We start from the raw sequence: 22,760 nt of genomic DNA, 5'->3' as shown, positions 1-22,760 counted from the left end.
ATAGATGGTTGCAGTTCAATACATGAATAATATAATTCACCAATACATTTCTTCGCTTTTTTCCCAAAAAATGTATAGCTGTAAATCACAGCTGGCCCCGTACATTGTTTGCTGCCTCCACCCATTCGGGCGGGATGCACTGTTTCAGGGCAATGATCACAAGTCAGTCATAGCGTAGTCATAGCGTGGCTAATAGGCTAGCGTACGTGTCAAACATAAGGCCCGTGGGTCGAACAGGACACATAAGCGAGTCAACAATTGAGTCATCTATATTATCAAATTATAGCCTGATGTCCTGGCATCGGTGAAATCAACTTCAATTGCACTGCTTTTGTTTGTCCCATTTACAGTGCACAGCGGAGGGAAAGTGTCCTAGCTAGGCTACTAAAAACTAAGCCTGCAGCAAAACAACATGCAGAGGAGCACTATTACAGGGTGAGGAGTGAGTTTCACACATCCCCATGTGCTACATTCACCCCTCAAACTTACTTAACAGTGACCCCAGCACTGAACTGAGCGCAACTGTAGATCCGAGTCACTAGGAACCACTGTAAAGGACGTCACGCTGTTTGCTTAGGGAGTACTACCTCCTCCCGATTCGGCCCATACCTGGCGCGAACTCGGGACCTCTGCCTTAAAAACACACGTGACCGCCCTCCTCAAGCGTAGCCGATCGCACCACCTCAAAAGCTAGCTAATGAGGCAAAGCAAGCAGGATACTTAAGGCTGCGGAGTAAGTTTCACACATCCCTATGTGCTACACTAGATTCTCAGAAACATATATCTTCGTTCCCAGAACCAATGGGAAACCAAAAATGTACGCTACCACTACTTCCAAGAAACCAAATGTGCTAGCTGGGACTGCTCTCAATATGGCCACCAACACTACTTCCTGTAGCAACTCCACTTTCAAATGCAGATTTGTGATCTAAACCCTAACCAACCCTAGCACTGCTCAGCTTCAGCCATTTGCAAACAGAGAGGCTGAGGGTGTGTGTGGCTGGCCTGACACAATCCATAAAAATATCCCTGAAAAAAAGCACACTACATCCCTGTCAACAGCTCAGCACCATTGGGACACATTTCCGCATTTGACATTCCTAGATTACAATTTTAGGGTGTAGGTGAAAGTTACTGCAGATGCAGTATCTGTTAATGTAATGAACACTAAGTTATTTTACCTCAGAGCTTGAGCAAAAACTGTGGAGAGTCTTCAATTGAGTAGAGACATGGTAAGAGGAAGTGATGGAGAAGAGGGCCGCAGGTTATTTTAATCATACTATGACACAAATAATCAATCTCTAGCATTCTGTGCATTTGATTGTGCTATTGATGCATCTTAAAATGTAAATACAAAAAGTATGTGTGTGTATATATATAATATATATAAATTCATTTTCAATCCTTCCCTATTTGCTATGTGAATAAAACCAGAGTGCTCAGCGAAGTGCATCAATGAACCAAGCCTTATTAATGTGTGAACCAAGGTGAGATCCGAGCGCAGCAGAGTGGATGGTAATCTGTGTGTGAACCAAGGCTAAACCAGCTTTTCAGCCACAAGAACTTAATTCTCTGTGTATATTATAACCTTATTACACAAGGCTTGGTTTTTTGACGTGTAATGTCCTTATGCCTTTTTCCTGCAGATTACTAAACACACACTCTCTATCGACACTTTGTTCTGCTGCTGAAAGCAGCTTCAGAATAAACAAATACAGACTAGAGCAGCTAAAGCTACTAAGCAAAGGGAAATCCATAACAAATACTGAAAACAATGGATGCACAATTCAACACAGAATGGATTTTGACCATCCTATGTAGGCATTATAACATAACTAATAAAGTGTTATTCAACATCCTGAAACCTCATGGAAAGACGACCAGTGCTCTATACTATGAATCAGGTTTGAGGAGTTAGCGAGGTCTACGGAATACAAATGAGGAACTTCTTAATTTCTCCTCCCCAGGCCTCCCCCTCCCCTACCTCAATCAAATCAAATTGTATTGGTCACATGCGCCGAATACAACAGGTGTAAACTTTACAGTGAAATGCTTACCTACGAGCCCATTCCCAACAATGCAGAGTTAAAAAGTAAGACAAACATTTGCTAAATAAAAAAGGAAATAGTAACACAATAAAAACAATAACGAGGCTATATAAAAGGAGTACCAATGTGCAGGGGTATGAGGTAGTTGAGATAATTATGGTAATACAGTATGTACATGTGATTATAGGTGTAAAAGTAACTAGGCAATCACTGAACAAAATATAAACACAACATGTAAAGACCCCCGAAATATTCCATACATTTTTTGTAAATTTGTTAACATCCCTGTTAGTTAGAATTTCTCCTTTGCCAAGATAATCCATCCACCTGACAGGTGTGGAAATTCAAGAAGCTAATTAAACAGCCTTATCATTGCACAGGTGCACCTTGTGCTAGGGACAATAAAAGGTCACTGTTTTTGTCACACAGAACAATGCCATAGGTGTCTCTAGTTTTGAGGTCATGTGATATTGGGATGCTGACTACAGAGTGTCCACCAGAGCTGTTGCCAGAGAATTTAATGTTAATTTCTCCAGCATAAGCTGCCTCCAGCGTCGTTTTAAAGAATTTGGCAGTACGTCCAACCGGCCTCACGTGCATGACACCGTGTGGGTGAGCGGTTTGCTAATGTCAACATTGTGAACAGAGTGCCACATGGTGGCGGTGGGATAATGGTATGGGCAGGCATAAGCTACGGACAACGGAAAAAAATGCATTTTATCGATATCAGTAATCAAGGTAAGACCCAAGTGCAGATTGGGTGAAGTAACAATATTTATTGTAACCACATGGGCATGCAAACGAGGCCAAGGTACAGGACGTCAGGCAGGCTCAGGGTCAGGTCAGGCAGAGGCCGGTAATCCAGAGGTGGAGCAAAGGTACAGGACGGCAGGCAGGCTCAGGGTCAGAGAAAGGCAGCGGTCAGGCAGGTGGGTACAGGGTCAGGACAGGCAAAGGTCAAAAACCAGGAGGACGAGAAATAGAGACTAGGGAAAAACAGGAGCTGAAACAAAACGCCGGTAGGCTTGAACAAACAAGACGAACTGGCAACAGACAGAAAACACAGGTATAAATACACAGGGGATAATGGGGAAGATGGGCGACACCTGGAGGGGGGTGGAGACAAGCACAAGGACAGGTGAAACAGATCAGGGCGTGACAATCGATGGCAATTTGAATGCACAGAGATACTGTGGCGAGATCCTGAGGCCCATTGTCGTGCCATTTATCCACCTCATGTTTTAACATGTTGCTAATATCTCTCTGTCCTAACATTTTTCCTTACGAACTAGAAAATCTTTCCATAATGTCCTCCCCAAAAATGACCTGCCCTATCCAGTCTACTTCCTCCTTTTTCTGACAGCTGAAGCAAAAGTCCTTTCACCCTCTTCCATGACTGTTATCTACAAATGCATTTGGAGCTTGTGTTTTAATTTACAATGATAAACGTCAAGATAGATAGCTAATAAGAAGTTAGCTAGCTGATGATATTGGATTTACTTAGCTATACAGTAGGGTTAGCTAGCTAGCATCTCATCATACACCTGTATGCAAGCTAATAATAATATATACATGTATATTATATATATATATATATATATATATATATATATATTTTTATTTTATTTTTTTTTATATTTTTTTTTTCAAAATGTATTTACTTCAATGAATAAGTTATCCAACTGCCTCTGTTTTTTGGAATCCTTATAAAAACGACAATCTGCAATCTTCCCGATTCTTTTGGTCTCCAAAAAACCCTACCTCTCGCAAATATTCTGTCATCATCCCCTTCATTTGAGGAAGATGACTGATAAAATATTTTATGAATCAAATATTTTTGGTTTGTAAAAAATAGTTACGTTAAAATAACTACCATATTATACATGTAATAATGACAGCATTTGCTTCCCAAACTATACGTTTTTCACAAGATTGTTTTGGAGATTTGCAAAAGGCAAACTGACAGCCACAACCAACCATAGACATATTTATCCATAGATGTAAGTTTCCATTTAAGACAAAACTGTCAGCTATTCATAGTATACCCAGGAGTTTAACAGTCAAATTGCCAGGGTTAGAGGTTCCAAAACCCTTCTATGGATTATTTCTATGGCCACAACACAACAAGCTGTTCCATCAACATGTTCTCGGAGCACTTCGTATTATTCTGTACGTAAATCTGAGACACTCCATTTAGTATGATATGTTATGTTTTGTATGGTATGTATTAATTTGTGGATGTCCATCACCCATTTCGTATGATATGTTATGAATTACAATTCATATTATATGTTACAAATTTGCTAAACATACAATATGTTACGAATTTGCAAAACATACAATATGTTACAAATTTGCAAAATGTATGATGTTATGAATTCTAGCTAGGTAGCTAGGTGGCTAACGTTGCCTATGCTAGGGGTTAGGGTTAGGTTAAAGGGTTAGGGGAAGTAAGGCTGTCCCTAACTAAATCAAATCTTGGTAGACTGAAAGTAGACTGTTTTTTCAACCAATCGATTGGTTGACATTTTCACTATGTGACTGACTGCTGACCACTTTAAAGCTAGAAGAAAAAGTATCTTACGCAAAATCCGTAATGACTTTCCAACAGCTTCTATTCCAGTTGCAGTAATTTGATTCTGAGTGGAAAAAATACACATCTGCTTTGTGTCTCAGACATTTTTTAATAGAGAGACATTAGGGTGTCTATAATACCATTTATTTTTCTGCCTACTACATTACACAAAAATTTATCCAAGGAGTAACCACTACAACTGTGAATACGGCCGCAGAGTTACCAGTTAAGAATGAAATGTTATTTTCCAAAATGTAATAAAATAGAAACACATGGATGGTAGACTTGTAACATTTTGTATGGAAACAAAGTCATAATCATTATGTGAAAAACTCACAAACAAAACATTGAACAATAACAAAAGGCTAAGTCACCCTGGAGAGAAGTATGTAAAACCAGCTACCTCTCTCTCTCTCTCTCTCTCCTTTGAGAAATGATGACACAAAAAGATCACAACATCCGGCACCTCATCCGATTTCAAATGGAAAACATAATCATAAAAACATGAATAAACAAACACTATCCCATTTCCAAATGCCACATACATACTACTTCTGGGCCAATTGACAATCCAGGATATAGTCACATCCATTTTGTTTTTCCCCCTCTGTGTATCCAGTAGTGTTGATGAGGTCATATAGGCGTGGGCTGAGTGGCCTAAGTGCCTTCCTCACACATGGGCCTCTGAGTCTGGCAGAAGAGTACAGCACTGCTCAACGAGCCCAACCAAATTGGGTATGGAAAAAAAACAGGGTATAAGAGCAAATCTAAATCTCCCTAATGATGCCCCATCCTTTACTTGTCTTCAATTGACGATAACCTATTCTGGCTTCCTGGTTGTCTACTTAAACATGAGACATTTTTAAATAACACACAGACGTTCAACAGTTAAACAAACTCAAGCTTCTGATTCAACATGTTGAAATCTGATGTAAATATTCATTCTTTGATGACCCCGATTGGAGAATAACCAGGTTTTCTCTTCAGATCTCAAACTGTCACACCCTGATCTGTTTCACCTGTCTTTGTGTTTGTCCCATTAATTTTTTTATGTTTTTATTTAACCTTTATTTAACTAGGCAAGTCAGTTAAGAACAAATCCTTATGTACGGCCTACCACGGCCAAACTCTAACCCGGAAGACGCTGGGCCAATTGTGCGCCGCCCTACGGGAATCCCAATCACTGCCGATTGTGATACAGCCTGGAATTGAACCAGGGTCTGTAGTGACGCCTCTAGCACTAAGATGCAGTTTCTTAGATGTCAAATCGTACCGGCGTGTTTTGCGCGTTTCCTGTGCTCTAGTTTTTGTTTTTCTTAGTCTTCCCAGTTCTGACCTCTGCCTGTCCAGACTGATCCTGCCCGTCGTGCTGTGCCTGCATGACTCTGATTTGGATTACAACCCTTTGCCTGCCTTGACTTACCTTTTGCCTGAGACTCGTACTATCCACTACCCACCTCCTGTGTCTGCATCTGGGTCTTAGCCTGAGCCGTGATAGTACGAACTGGCTATGACTGACCCAGCAGACTCAGACCAGCTCCACAACGCTGTCTCCCAGCAAGGAGCCACCATGGAAGACACGAGGAATTACTGCAATGCCTTATGAAGGCAGGCAAAAGGTAAGTCAAGGCAGGCAAAGGGTCGTAATCCAAATCAGAGTCAGGCAGGTACAGGACGGCGTGCGGAATCAGGGTCAGGACAGGCAGAAAGGTCAGAACCGGGAAGACTAAGAAAAACAAAAACGAGAGCACAGGAAACACAGGAACACGCTGGTAGGACTCGACGGGACAAGCACAAAGACAGGTGAAACATCAGGATGTGACACAAACATCTTGGGCAATATCTCATCTCAGATGATTCGAAATGTATTTGAAGTAAGATAGGGCACCAGAGACTCAGCTTAACCCACCTGAGAGAACATTATGTATCTGTACCTGTGAGAGAATGATCTTAATTCAAGGCTAAATGATAAAAGGTAGGACACGTGTGGGTGGTCCAGTATCAGTTCCTTACCTGAGTGCGATGGAGGTCCTGTTGACAGATCCAGAGTAGCGTCTGGTGGGGCCGTAGCTCCCCTGGCGTACGTATCTCTCACCACCACAACACAATACCATGAGGAAGGCCCGTCTGAAGGCCCTGTTCAGGAAGGCGTAGAGAAAGGGGTTAAGGCCAGAGTTAATATAGCCAAGCCACAGCCAGGCGGTCCACATCTGCCAGGGCACACTGTAGTGGATGAAGGGGTCCACCACGTTGGTGATGAAGAACGGGGCCCAGCAGAGACAGAAGCAGCCCATGATGACAGCCAGGGTCTTGGCAGCTTTGGTCTCTATGCGCATGCGACTGGAGCCCTGCTGCTCGGAGCTGAGGTAGTGATGGGGGGGCGCCGAGTAGTGGGCGGAGCCTGCCCGCTGCAGCGTGCCGATCTGCCGCGCGTGGCCCATGGCGGTGATGTAGATGCGCTGGTAGGCCAGCACCATGAGGCCCAGGGGAACGTAGAAGGCCACGGCGGAGCAGATGAGAGCATGTGGACGGTTCACCACGAATACACAGCTGGTCTTGTTGCTGCTGCTGCTGAACTTCCTCTCCTCAATCTGGAGACAGACAGCATGCAGAGAGAGAGCAATCAATGAACAAGCAGATCCACGTACAGGAAGAGGTGTGTTCATACTGTTGTATCCACATCCACTTATGGAATAGTGACACGCTTGTATCCCCTTCAACCGAGAGTGTAACGATTGCCTAATGTCCATTTACTGACTCTCTTAAAACAAACTATGAACGGGTAGATGTTAACATATAGTATTATTTGTGTTCATAAACTGGTAGCTGTGAATTGTACTCAGTACTGACTCCAGTGTTTAGATCTCAGTGTGCTTGGAATTTTCTTGGGTGTTTATGTCTATGTAAATGGTAGTGGTAGCTTTAGTCTAGGATGGTTGAGTGCACTTGGACGGCACTTACACTGAGAGAACAAAACATTAGGAACACCTTTCCATGACCTAGACTGACCAGGTGAATCCAGGTGAATGCTATGATCCCTTATTGATGTCACCTGTTAAATCCACTTCAATCAGTGTAGATGACGGGGAGGAGAGAGGTTAAAGAAGGATGTTTAAACCTTGTGACAACTTAGACGGATTGTTTATGCGTGCCATTCAGAGGGTGAATGGGCAAGACAAAATATTTAAGTGCCTTTGAGCAGGGTATGGTAGTAGGTGCCAGACACACCGGTTTGAGTGTGACAAGAACTGCAACAATTCTGGGTATTTTCACGCTCAACAGTTTCCGTGTGTATCAAGAATGGTCCACAACCCAAAGGACATCCAGACATCTTGACATAACTGTGTGAAGCATTGGAGTCAACATGGGCCAGCTTCACTGTGGGACGCATTTGACATATAGTCCATGCCCCGACAAATTGAGGCTGTTCTGAGGGAAAAAGAGTGTGCAACTCAATATTAGGAAGGTGTTCCTAATGTTTTGTCAGTGTATATGGATAATTTGAATTTTGTAAACAATAATCAGTGTCATCATTTGACAGATACATTTTTTCAGATGTCAAAGGTGAAACAATGAGTCATAGTATTATTTTTTGAACTAAAAGAGGGCTTGTGTGTTTGCTCTCCCCAAAGAGCTTGACGCATGAACAGTTCATGATCTGAGCAGCTCAAAATCGGCACTATGTCAAAACATTAAAAAAACTATTCAAACATAGGTCTCCAGTTGGATCTGTTATGCTTGTTGCTGAAAAAGGGCTGTGAATAGTGCAATTGTTTTATGACTACTACAACACCATTCTACGAACTTGAAATGTTATTCAAATAAAAAATGGAATGCTTGTTGGTTTAACCATGTGTCCTTCACTTAACATATGTCCACATTTTCAAGGATCAACAAAACAATTAATGGTAGTTCAAAACCTCCAGTATATAAATGTTTTAGATCAAACGATTTAGACTACAGAGCAAGACTCTGTCTGTAGTAGAACCATCAGATAGACAGGCTGGCCACAGCTGCTTACAGACTTACAATGTCCTCTATGCCAATGGCATGCCAGCTTTGCATGATGGGAAGGAAGGAGATGAATGAGGCGATGACCCAGCATCCCCCCAGCATTAGGGCCACTCTGACGGGAGTCATCTTAGTCCTGTACACCAGCGGCTGGCAGCAGATCGCATAGTACCTACAGTATCAAAATAATATAACAACATTATAACAACATTATAACAACAACAACATTATAGATTCAACAGAGGACAAAACCTGTAATCTATTGATAGTGGGTTTCTGAATAATATTTATATCTACCTGCTATGTACATACCAAAATACTGCAAATGATGACTCATTCCTTATTCCTTAATAATCTCCTTACTTGCGATACCAAATAATAAACTAAATTGAAACCCTCTTTTAAATGCATTAGCCCTATATAGGTGGATAAGAAAGAAAAGCAGTGACTCATCACTTCAAAGACTACTTAAAAAATATATATATATCCTTCTAATGACCGATTGCAGTTTTATAATAAAATGTTACACTAAACAAATGTGGGTCATTTCTGTAACCCAGCACTGGGTCAATATAGTACCTACCGTGCTTCTACATCTACATTGCTAGCTGTTTGGGGTTTTAGGCTGGGTTTCTGTATAGCACAGTGTGACATCTGCTGATGTAAAACGGGCTTTATAAATACATTTGATTGATTGATTGATTGATTGATACCTGGCACTAGCTTATTTTGACCCAGCAGTGGGTTGGTTTTTACTCTTGCTGGGTTATTGTTATTCATGTATTTTTAACCCAGCTGAAGGTTATTTATTACTTTATGGCTGGGTTATCATTATTTATATTTTTATTTACCTAGCAGTGTTCATTTCTTAGTTTCTTACTGGGTTATCTTTTTCTACCTTCTCTCCATTACAGAATCTGCACATTTTCTTAAAGTACAAATACTTCTAACAATCAAAGTTACAACGTTACTACACAAATTTTTATTTTTCAGCTCTTAATTTCAACTACAAAATGAAGTCATGCAAAAGATTAAAAAATAAATAAATAAGGAACACACAAATCAACCAACATTTTAGAAGCACAATCCATCATTTGAATATCACAGCAGCCCTACCAATTAAAGCTGAGGAATGAGGCTGAAGAAAAGTAACCACCCCACAGCCCCTACCAGGTATACATTTTAAACATGATTTTATGTCAAACAACAACAAAACAATATTCTGCTCCAGAGCCTGCCCATTCATGATGGTGAATGCCAGGGAGTAGAGGTGATTGTCCCCGAGAGTCAGAATGAAGGGTTCGGGTCCCTTGTTCTTTTGGTCGCCTCGCAGAGTTATTCAGCCATATGTGTAACAACCTGTGGATTAGAGAATGTTATCAATGTTGAAAAATGATCACAACACTTTTGCACACGCGCACACACACACACACACACACACACACACACACACACACACACACACACACACACACACACACACACACACACACACACACACACACACACACACACACACACACACACACACACACACACACACACACACACACACACACACACACACACACACAGTGGCCTTTCCTATTGGAAAGGGGGCGCCAGGTAGCCTAGTGGTTAGAGCGTTGGACTAGTAACCGAGAGGTTGCAAGATCGAATCCCCGAGCTGACAAGGTAAAAATCTGTCATTCTGCCCCTGAACAAGGCAGTTAACCCACTGTTCCTAGGCCGTCATTGAAAATAAGAATTTGTTGTTAATTGACTTGCCTAGTTAAATAAAGGTAAAATAAAAAATTGCTCAGAACATGCTCTACTCCTATACAGTCTATTGCTGTGTGCAGGACGTTAATCTGCATTGAGTTGAGTTCAGCCCCTTTGTGCATGGTTTACAGTATTACATATTAAATAGAATTCAATATTCCACATGTATACTTACAGTATGACTTTCAGGCATCATCAATGCTTGGGCAGGCAGTCTTCTTTCCAACTTGTAACACACGTCTTTAGTATCTGTATCTGGGGAATACAGACGTAAGAAGAGTTTAGGGGACAGTCAAAATGGACAAACGTGGATAAACATTTGAGATTCTACTTTCATTTCCATATGTAGCTGCCTGCACTCTGTACACTGGTCGTGGGATAAGTACTCTCAGGGCCATGCCGCCTTTAGTATCTGGGGGACAAAGACATGGCAACGTTTAAGTGGAGAGTCTAATTGGATAGTTTAAACTTGGCTGAACAATTGAGACACTCCTTTCATTTCAATATAGCTAGCTATATCCACCTAACGTTAAAGTAACTATGCCTGCATCCAGACTGAGACTAGCTAGCTAGCTATATCCACCTAACGTTAAAGTAACTATGCCTGGATCCAGACTGAGACTAGCTAGCTAGCTAACTCATGGAAATAATAAGGATAAAAACCATACAGTAACTGAACCACCATAAAAGCATGAATTATAAGCTTGCCAACTACTGTAGCTACCAACCATGTTAAGTTTACTGCAGTGGGCACACACAGAATGTTTCTTGGTACAAATCTACTTTGAACAAAAGTATACACCTTATACACAAAGGTATGGGCTTAAAAAAGAAGATGCATTTCAATTCTATATCTGACATGTTGCAGGTATTTCATTTTGAGTTTGCATCCTAATATTACACTTGATCTACATCATATAAGACTGAAATATATTTTAAAAAATCATTTGATATAGAAACACCAGATTTTTGGCAGTTAAGAAAACCCAATGTCTATTAATTATGAAATTATGAAAAATATTAATAATATTCCACCCGTGAGGCCACTAGAGGGTGATTTGGTAATTTGACTACAGGAAAGGGCTACATTAACTCAGAGACAGGGAATACTCCTAGCTAAGTAAAATCTAACGTTTGGCTAGCTAGATAGCTAGCTAAAATAAGTTAGCTAGATACCTGAGGGGAAACAATGCCGCACACAGTAGGCCTACAGAAGACAGGTTTTCTACAGGCACTGATATAGCTATCTTCAACAAAAACCTTACACCTTACAAAAACCTGCTTTCACACACAGCACATGAAAATATCTTGCATCATATGATGCAAAATGGCATTATATATGGGATGAGTTCTGTATTTTGAAAGTTACATATCTTGAAAACTTGAGTGCTGACAAGCAAAACATTTTGGGACTATGTCAACAATGGACTAATGAAACAAATACCAAAATATAGTTTTGGGGTGGAATTTTCCTTTAAGACCATCAAAACATTAAATACATGACACAAAATCAACTACTTCCATCAAAGCATACGACAACACATACAAATGTGTTCTTATTTCAATCAATCGTTACACAATGGCCCATTAAATACGGTGCCTTCAGAAGGTATTCACACCCCTTGACTTTTTCATGTGTTTTGGTGTTACAAAGTGGGATTAAAATGGATTTCATTGTCATTTTTTGTCAACGATCTACACAAAATACTCTGCAATTTAAAAGTGGAAGAAATATTCATGAAAAATAAAACACTAATATCTTGATTAGATAAGTATTCAATCCCCTGAATGAAAACATGTTAAGCCGAAACCACACAGACAGACGCCGTCAACGGCGTCAAAATTTGCGTGCCAGAGTAGAGAGAGTCAATTCACATTACACTGCCTAGTGTATGCCAACTTAATGGTCATGAGAATCCATAATAAACAGTTGTAATATGTTATATTTGCTTTGTGAATTATTGTTGTGTGTTCCTTTTGACTCACCTTATACTGTATGTCCTACGGGAGCCCCGTACCTGCCTCCTGTTACGTCGGCTCACGAACATGAGGAGAGTTGTAGCTAATACACCCTAGCAGATGATAAAGAATTTAGCTAGTCTCATTCTTTCTACATAGCAGTATTCTCTCTTGAACAGAGTTCTGCAAGTTTCCCAGCCGTAGCCTGCATAGGCCATATGCCTGTGCTCAAAATCAACAAAGGTAGGCATAACATTATTGTTTTTAAATATGTATTACTGGCACTGGCAGCTAAACTTATCAACACAAAATAGACACTTTTTAAAAGTCCAGACATAACAATTCACAAACAGTGTATTTTCTGGCAAATTTCCGCTCACTTTACCAGCATTGCTTCGCGTACACGTAAGAAAAATTGACTTGCTTTCTAATTTGAAGAGCATGATGCCGTTGAAGGCATTGAAGCTCGCGCCTCGTCTGTTTTCTCTCATTCACTACTGTACATTCTAATTCCAGTGTGTACGCGCTCATTCACGCCTGTAAAAAACGAAATGCTTTTCGTTTGATTTGGGCTTTAGAATCACCTTCGGCAGCGATTACAGCTGTGAGTCTTTCTGGGTAAGTCTCTATGAGCTTTCCACACCTGGATTGTGCAACATTTGCCCATTACTCTTTTCAAAATTCTTCAAGCTCTGTCAAATTGATTGTTGATCATTGCTAGACAACCATTTTCAGGTCTTGCCATAGATTTTCAAGTATATTTAAGTCAAAACGGTAACTAGGCCACTCAGGAACATTCACTGTCTTCTTGGTAAGTAACTCCAGTGTAGATTTGGCCTTGTGTTTTAGGTTATTGTCCTGCTGAAAGATGAATTATTCTCCCAGTGTCTGGTGGAAAGCAGACAACCAGGTTTTCCTCTAGGATTTTGCCTGTGCTTGGCTCCATTCTGAAAATATAGAGAGTGGTACTCAGAAATGTGTTGTATTAGATTTGCCCCAAAGATAACCCTTTGTATTCAGGACAAAAAGTGAATTGCCTTGCCATATTTGTTGTAGTATTACTTTAGTGCCTTGTTTAAAACAGGATGCATGTTTTGGAATATTTTTTTTCTGTTCAGGCTTCCTTATTTTCACTCTGTCAATTAAGTTAGTATTGTGGAGTAACTACAATGTTGTTGATCCATCCTCAGTGTTCTCCTATCACAGCCATTAAACTCTGTAACTGTTTTAAAGTCGGTTTCCTTCCTCTCCGGTACCTGAGTTAGTAAGGAAGCCTGTATCCTTTTAGTGACTGGGTTCTATTGACACACCATCCAAAGTGTAATTAATATACAGTGGGGGGGAAAAGTATTTGATCCCCTGCTGATTTTGTATGTTTGCCCACTGATAAAGAAAGGATCAGTCTATAATTTTAATGGTAGGTTTATTTGAACAGTGAGAGACAGAATAACAACAAAAATATCCAGAAAAACGCATGTCAAAAATGTTATAAATTGATGAGCATTTTAATGAGGGAAATAAGTATTTGACCCCTTCTCAAATCAGAAAGATTTCTGGCTCCCAGGTGTCTTTTATACAGGTAACGAGCTGAGATTAGGAGCACACTCTTAAAGGGAGTGCTCCTAACCGCAGCTTGTTACCTGTAAAAAAGACACCTGTCCACAGAAGCAATCAATCAATCAGATTCCAAACTCTCCACCATGGAAAAGACCAAAGAGCTCTCCAAGAATGTCAGGGACAAGATTGTAGACCTACACAACGCTGGAATGGGCTACAAGACCATCGCCAAGCAGCTCGGTGAGAAGGTGACAACATTTGGTGCGATTATTCGCAAATGGAAGAAACAGAAAAGAACTGTCAATATCCCTTGGCCTGGGGCTCCATGCAAGATCTCACCTCGTGGGGTTGCAATGATCATGAGAACGGTGAGGAATCAGCCCAGAACTACACAGGAGGATCTTGTCAATGATCTCAAGGCAGCTGGGACCATAGTCACCAAGAAAACAATTGGTAACACACTACGCCGTGAAGGACTGAAATCCTGCAGTGCCCGCAAGGTCCCCCTGCTCAAGAATACATATACATGCCCGTCTGAATTTTGCCAGTGAACATCTGAATGATTCAGAGGACAACTGGTGAAAGTGTTATGGTCAGATGAGACCAAAATAGAGCTCTTTGGCATCAACTCAACTCACCGTGTTTGGAGGAGGAGGAATGCTGCCTATGACCCCAAGAACACCATCTCCACCGTCAAACATGGAGGTGGAAACATTATGCTTTGGGGGTGTTTTTCTGCTAAGGGGACAGGACAACTTCACCCCATCAAAGGGACGATGGACGGGGCCTTGTACCGTCAAATCTTGGGTGAGAACATCCTTCCCTCAGCCAGGGCATTGAAAATGGTTCATGGATGGGTATTCCAGCATGACAATGACCCAAAACACACGGCCAAGGCAACAAAGGAGTGGCTCAAGAAGAAGCACATTAAGGTCCTGGAGTGGCCTAGCCAGTCTCCAGACCTTAATCCCATAGAAAATCTGTGGAGGGAGCTGAAGGTTCGAGTTGCCAAACGTCAGCCTCGAAACCTTAATGACTTGGAGAAGATCTGCAAAGAGGAGTGGGACAACATCCTTCCTGAGATGTGTGCAAACCTGGTGGCCAACTACATTTTACATTTTTACATTTTAGTCATTTAGCAGACGCTCTTATCCAGAGCGACTTACAGTAGTGAATGCATACATTTCATACAATTTCATACATTTTTTTTCTGTGCTGGCCCCCCGTGGGAATCGAACCCACAACCCTGGTGTTGCAAACACCATGCTCTACCAACTGAGCTACAAGAAATGTCTGACCTCTGTGATTGCCAACAAGGGTTTTGCCACCAAGTACTAAGTCATGTTTTGCAGAGGGGTTAAATACTTATTTCCCTCATTAAAATGCTAATCATTTTATAACATTTTTGACATGTTTTTCTGGATTTTTGTTGTTATTCTGTCTCTCACTGTTCAAATAAACCTACCATTAAAATTATAGACTGATCATTTCTTTGTAAGTGGGCAAACGTACAAAATCAGCAGGGGATCAAATACTTTTTTCCCCCACTGTACATAACTAAACCATGCTCACAGGGATATTCAATGTGTGCTTTTGAATTTTTTTTACCCATCTACCAATTGGTGCCCTTCTTTGCGAGGCATTGGAAAACATCCCGGGTCTTTGTGGTTGAATCTGTGTTTGAAATTCACTGCTCGACTGAGGGACCTTAAAGATAAATGTATGTGTGTGGTACAGAGATGAGGTAGTCATTAAAAAATCATGTTAAACTCTATTATACTCCTGAACTTATTTAGGCTTGCCAAAGGGGTTGAATATTTATTGACTCAGGACATTTCGGCTTTTAATTTGTTATACATAAAAAAAATAAACATAATTCCACTTTGACATTATGAGGTATTATATGTAGGCCAGTGAATTGTGTATTAATCCATTTTAAATTCAGGCTTTAACACAACAAAATGTGAGAAAAGCCAAGGGGTGTGAATACTTTCTAAAGGCACTGTACTAACTACAACTATCAATATACCCTAACCTGGTTAACCCTCTTTTATATGTCTATGCCATTTGTTGATACTATAATTATAGGATGCGCCATAAAAGGCAAGTAAATTATATTATCACAGCATGGGCTGTATTACTTTTTCCTAAAATGTAATTTAAGAGCATGAATATCCAGAAACAAAAGGCTTTATTTTACCCTTTTCCATTTTAACTGAGAGCTGAACTTTCTTCTTCTGAGTCTCTCTACAGTACCTCTCCTTTGTCCTTTTCCTTGGCCTCTTACTTGGTCCATTCTTGCAAACAGCAACTCAGATTTGACCTCTTTTATGCATGAATAAGGACTGATTGCTGATTGAAAAATTGTGCAAATAAGTTTTGCACACGTGCAGAAGCGGTTCGCATTCATGGGAGTAATTTGTATCAGCTGTCACCAAATGTTGTAATTTTGTTTTTCCTGATTTACTCAACTGAGTTTTGCACCTTTTGTAGAGAGTTATGTTTACTGTTTTTCAATAATGTGCTTAGCATTTGCATCATGTGCAAAAGCAATGTGAAATGACTTATAGTTTTGCAAAACATAATACTGTAGTGCTCATTAGGTTATGATGGAGATCAAGTGGACCCCAGTTTCATTAAAAGTGTCTTAGCATTCGAGAAAAACTGTAACCTGAATGGATGATCAGTAACGTTAGCTTTTTACTCACAGCTTTCAGTCAGCCACAATGCCTTGCCCATTGGCCGTCAAAAAGTAATTCCGCTCAGTGCCTGGCTGAACTGGTAGACTTACAACAGCTGCAACAGTCCTCATTCACGAGCTTGCCGGATAAGTTTATTCTTCTGGATTTGGCGGGGAAATTAACCCACTCACTGGGTCATCATATTTCAAGAGTACCGAGGTGATGTGCAAGGGTACGAGATAATTGAGGTAACTATGTACATATAGTAGGGGTAAAGTGACTCGGCAAAAGGATGTTTTTACTTTCACAACAGGAGTGTGAAAGTGTCTGTGTCACTGTGTGTGTAGTCATTTGATTAGCTATTTAGCAGCCTTGTTTAGCAGTCTTATGGCCTGAATTCTTCAGGGCATGGATTCTACAAATTGTGTTAGTTTCAGTGATCGCGTGCTCGCTGGAGCCGCTTCTTCTTGTTTTTAACTGATAAGCGTGGAACCCGTTGTGGTCGTCTGCTGCAATAGCCCATCCGTGAGAAGGACTGACGAGTTGTGCGTTGTGCGTTCCGAGGTACTGATCATGCCATGTCACCTAGGTCACTCGATTTTGCCCATTCTAACGTTCAACCGAACAGTAACTGATTGCTTCGATGCCTGTCTGCATGCTTTATATAGCAAGCCACGGGCACGTAACTTACTGTCTGCACGAGCAAAGCATTTTTTGAACGGGGTGGTGTACTTAATAAACAGGCCCCTGAGTGTATGTCCAAACTCTGAATCAAATAGGTTTCTCCAAAATAACATGGTTGTTTACTTTGATTGACGATCTTGTGCATTTATCAAAATTTCATCAGGTAGACTGACTTCAGATGTGTCATGTAAACAAGATTATTAGGAAATGTTTCTTCTTCCACATAACATGTAAACGTTTAAATAAAACGATTATATTATTCTGACTAGTCACCATAATCGTATTATTTTGTGCCAATCGTGTTCTTATTGGTCAGTCACCAGTAGACCTAGACCCTGTCACACTGAACAAGCCAAGACGTCCGACAATCGTTTACAATGTAAGAATTTTCCCACAGCGTCGAAATTTTTGTCTGGGATGACAAAATGGTGGCATAAGACAGCTATAATCGTACAGTCTGCAAAGGCCTTTAGGTGGCTGGAGTCTTAGACCATTTTTTGGGCCTTCCTCTGCCCCTTCACAACTGTGTGGGTGTGTGTGGACCATGCTAATTCCATAGTGATGTGGACACAGAGGAACTTGAAACTCTTGACCATCTCCACAGCAGCCCTGTGGATGGGGGTGTGCTCATCCCTCTGTTTCCTGTAGTCCACAATCAGCTCCTTTGTCTTGCTGATGTTGAGGGAGAGGTTGTTGTCCTGGCACCACACTGCCAGGTCTCTGACCGCCTCCCTATAGGCTGCTTCATCGTTGTCGGTGATCAGTGCTACCACCTATTTGGCATCAGCAAACTTGATGATGGTGTTGGAGTCGTACGCATCCACGCAGTCGTAGGTGAACAGGGAATACAGGAGGGGACGAAGCACACATCCCTGAGCGGCCCCGTGTTGATGATCAACATGGTGAATGTGTTGTTGCCTACCCTCACCGCCTCGGGTTGGCCGGTCGGGAAGTCCAGGATCCAGTTGCAGAGGGAGGTGTTCAGTCCCAGGGTCCTGAGCTTGGCGATGAGCTTGTAGGGCACTATGATGTTGAATGCTGAGCTGTAGTCAATTAAAAGTGTGGAAAGCAATAGAGATTGTGTCATCAGTGTGTTGATGTAAGCCATGACCAACCTTTCATAGATATAGATATGAGTGCTACTCGGATTTAGTCATTTATGCAGGTTACCTTGGCATTGGCATGGGGACTATGGTGGCCTGCTTGAAACAAGTTGATATTACAGACCGGGTCAGGGATAGGTTGAAAATGTCAGTGAAAACACTTGCGAGCTGGTCAGCGCATGCTCTGAGTACACATCCTGGTATTCCATGTGGCCCAGTGGCCTTGCGAATGTTAACCTGTTTAAAGGTCTTACTCACATTGGCTATGGAGTGAAAGATCACACAATTGTCCGGAACAGCTGCATGGTTCAGGGTTGCTTGCCTCGAAGCGAGCATAAAAGGTATTTAGCTTGTCTGGTAGGCTTGTGTCTATGGGCAGCTCACGGCTGGGTTTCCTTTTGTAATCTGTGTAGTTAGCAAGCCCTGCCACATCCATCAGAGCTGGTGTAGTAGGATTCGATCTTAGTCCTGTATTGACGCTTATCCTGTTTGATGGTTCGTCGGAGGTCATTGCGTAATTTTGTATAAGCGTCCAGATTAGTGTCCCGCTCCTTGTAAGAGGCAGCTCTAGCCTTTAGCTCAGTAAAACAGATTTCCGTTTCGGATTTGAGTTTTTAAAGCAAATTTTCTGCAATTATACACATTGTGCTATCTCGGGGGGGTAACTTACAGGGGGCCCACAAACTCCCCCAAATTAAAAATTATAATAATTGGTTGAGGGCCCACTGGAGGTCGGGGCATAACTGTTCGGTAATCCGGCCCTGGTCCTGTGGAGAAGCATACATTAGATTTGTGTTTGGAACGAGGGGGTGAGCTAGCAGATGACTTACTCCAGTGACTTTTGACTGTATGGGGCAGGTGCAGGACAGGACAACATAGCTGCTCATGTATCAGCCATGACAGGCTGCCATATGCTTAAGGACAGAGAAGGACAGAGAGGTGCTAGAGAAGGGCCCTCCAAGACATGTGCTAATGCTAACACACAGCTGGGTGCTAACAAAGGTGTACGGCTATTAGGCTGAATGGATGCCTCAAGGTGACTGGGCTGGGGGGCGTGGCAACAGTTTGCAATAGTTTTGCAATAACTTCCAAAGTGAAGGGATGTTTTTCACTATGTTCATTGCTCACCTGTCCAGTGCTATGCAACACAGGTGTAGGATAGATGCAGTGGTCAGAAACACGTCCAACGAGGTCCTGACCAGACAGAAGATCTCCCCATACCTCCACTGACCTGTGGTCAGCTCAATGGCTGCAAATGGCATGACAACCACAGCAACCAGGAGGTCTGCAAACGCCAACGACACTATGAAGTAGTTGGTCTTCTTTTTCCTTGAGGGAGAAGGGGAACAAAAGCATTTTCATTCATTTACAGAAAGGTGCATGAGTTGAATGCAAAGATAATTATAATTTTTGTTATCTAGCTTTTAAAATGATCAACTCAGAACAACCTTTATTTTCTCATAACTCTACTGCATAAACATAGAACATGACAGAAACAATGCCAGTGTCTAATGTGAGAGCTGCTTTGTTTGTCACCCAATAGCCAGAAGGTGGCATATTCATCAGTCTCCTACACACATGTCCTACTTCAATTAAATTCTGTCCAATATTTTTTTGTACATGACTTCATGTCCTTTTATAGAAAACAGTGCACTTAACAAAAGGCCCATATGAGAATCCCCTAGAAGCAAATATACATACTTGTTGACAGACAGCAACAAGATAATGTTCTCTAGAGATGGTGGGACACAGGATGTAAACACAATTATAAACTATCTCTGTGCTAAAAAGCACACTCTAAAGCAGTGGTTCTCAACTCCAGCTCTTGAGTACTCCCAACAACACACATTTTCTGTTGTGCTTTAAAAGGGTCACATTCCCTCCTTTGAGCACTTAGGTGTTTTCTCAATTGGATTTGCTCCTACGTCCTCTCTCCTCCATCCTCTCACCTCCTTTTGAAAAGGGTCAAAGGTAATCGAGGAGAGGCGGCGAGGAGTGCTTGTATGAAATGAGACTCTCCTTCTCCACTCGCACATCATCAGGAAAATTACGTTTACAGGGATGGATCACGGGTCACGGAAGAGAGAGGAGAGAGGGTGGAGCATGGACATTTGCCCAAATTAGAAAAAGCCTTGACAGGACGTGACCTACATGTAACAGGAAGTGGGCTTACCGAAGATGTCTGTCCTTGCAGAGCGCCACCATCACCAGCAGGTTTCCCAGAACAGTCATGATGATGATGATAGAGAGGAAGATGGTGAGAATGACCCTCTCCAGTGAGTTCAGCACATGCTCCATGTTTACCACGTCATCGACTGAACTAAACAATCAAACAATTACTGTTATTAAGGTCATCATCATAACATCATTGGAATATGACTGATAATCATAAGACGTATGAATGAAGACCTTTCGTAACATTTAAAAATATATATTTTCAATAAAAGAGCATTTGATGTGTGGGCTGTGTGGCCTCTAAATGGTATTCAGTTTAGATGTTTCATATAGACCATCATATCGCAACAATGAATTATGTTCCCTCTCAGGAAGTAAAAGTGATTTGAATTGAAATGAATTACTCATGTTCCACTGTGTGTTCATACTGTTCAGGTGGGTGGGATTCTGTGGCCATCGCTGTTCATCTGCATAGAGGGTGCTAAAGGAGAGTCCTCCACACCAGTCGCTGTGGCCCTGAGGACAAACACAACCAGGCAGCTCATCACAGCTCTAATACTAACACTGTGAATTGTTCACATCTACAGCTTTAAGACTGTATGATGTTACAGCTGAAATATTGTACAATGTTACAGATGTAATACTTTATGTTACAGCTGTAATACTGTACGATGTTACAGCTGAAATATTGTACAATGTTACAGCTGGAATACTGTTTGATGTTACAGATGTAATACTTTATGTTACAGCTGTAATACTGTACGATGTTACAGCTGTAATACTGTACGATGTTACAGCCAATGACGGACTGGCCGTCTGGAGCGCCGGGAGTTTTCCCGGTGGGCCGCTTGACAATTGGGGCCGATGCAACGCAAAATATAAATAACCCCAGCCCCCGCTTAAATAAAAATAACCAAGTGCTGTGTGTCTGACTGGCCCAGGCGAGTGGGCTGCCGGCCCACTGCCACTGCGGTTGGGTATTACATCTGTCAGCCTCGCTCTCCCAGCCAATTACTTTGGTCCAGTCCATTCTAACTTCACCTGGGCCCCGCCCCTTTCCCATCTCTGTTAAGTGGTGACATTTGGATAAATAGTGGAGTGGAGCAAGATGGACAAACAAAAAGAGAAAAACGTGAAGGTGGTGCTGAAAAGCAGAGAGAGAAGAGGTTGAAGTCCCTTGAGGCTGATGCAGCCAAATGTTTAAAATAACAAATTATTCATTTGGCGCCGTTACCAGTCAATCATCTCAGCCTAGTGAGCCTGAAGACACTGGCAGCAGAGGAGAGAGAGCGGAGAGCAGCCCATTGAGCCCAGCGATACCAGTTCAACTGTTAGTCAAGGTTTTGCAGCTGAAGCGGTAAGACAATATTATACTAACATTATACTATTATGTTATAATAATATTATACTAATTTATACTAATTACTCATCCAGGTTGAGGATAGTGCATCTGCAGTGGACAGATTGAGCCAGAGCCAGGATGCCACTGCCACCCCAATTTGTGATTATTTTAAGAGGCTGAAGTCAGGGGACCTAGATATGTTTTTTAGCTTTCACCCCCAACAAATGTGTGAAAAGTCTGTGGTGCAGAAGGTTTTTCTTTTATAAAGATGGGACCAACAGGAAGTGGCTGTCATACAGTGAAGAGAACCATGCTTTATTCTGCTTCATTTGTATGGCATTTGCAAAGCCCACAGAGAACAGCCCTTTCATGAATGGAATGTCAGACTGGAAGCATATCCATCAGAGAGTGGAAGAGCATGAGAAGAGCGTTATGCATAGAGGTTATGCAGAGGCCTACTTTCTAAGGTCCTCCAAAGGTAACATTGAGAGCTTGTTCATCAGCAGTCAGATGTCTGCTCATAGAGAGCAAGTCAACAGAAGAAGGCATGTGCTGGAGCGCATTATAGATGTTGTTAAAGTCATAGGCAAGAGGGGTCTGAGCTACAGAGGCATGCAATCTGAAGCAGCTTATACGCTAGATGACAGCAGCATTGACCATGGCAACTTTTTAGAGATGATCATTCTACTGGGAAAGTATGACCTGTGTATGAAAGTGCATCTCACTGCCTGCATAGAGAAAAGCAAAAAACTGCATGAGTCTGGGTCAAGAGGGGGTAGAGGCTCTCTAATCACTCCATTATCAAAGACTACCATCGATAACGTTATTACCACCATCCAACACACAATGCAGGCCACCATAGCA

At 41.7% G+C, this 22,760-nt stretch overlaps 1 protein-coding gene and 1 long non-coding RNA gene across 2 annotated transcripts; both read right to left on the bottom strand.

The window, feature by feature from the left end:
• Positions 1–4,760: 4,760 nt before the first annotated feature.
• Positions 4,761–20,677, bottom strand: LOC106563528 (5-hydroxytryptamine receptor 4). Its single transcript, XM_082973885.1, has 5 exons — positions 20,553–20,677; positions 19,508–19,708; positions 8,653–8,806; positions 6,637–7,214; positions 4,761–5,332 (listed from the first exon to the last, which is right to left on the bottom strand). The coding sequence occupies exons 1-5, from the start codon at positions 20,675–20,677 to the stop codon at positions 5,281–5,283; spliced, it is 1,110 nt and encodes a 369-aa protein (XP_082830011.1). The 3' UTR covers positions 4,761–5,280.
• LOC145850735 (uncharacterized) lies at positions 8,917–13,387 on the bottom strand. The gene is made up of 3 exons (XR_014372588.1): positions 12,382–13,387; positions 10,571–10,807; positions 8,917–9,993 (listed from the first exon to the last, which is right to left on the bottom strand). It is a non-coding gene; the product is annotated as an uncharacterized LOC145850735 (long non-coding RNA).
• Positions 20,678–22,760: the final 2,083 nt, after the last annotated feature.

The sequence above is a fragment of the Salmo salar genome, chromosome 01 (genome assembly GCF_965601325.2).
Source record: "Salmo salar chromosome 01, fSalSal1, whole genome shotgun sequence".
Classification (NCBI taxonomy): Eukaryota; Metazoa; Chordata; class Actinopteri; order Salmoniformes; family Salmonidae; genus Salmo; species Salmo salar.
This window is presented reverse-complemented; position numbering and strand designations above follow the sequence as displayed.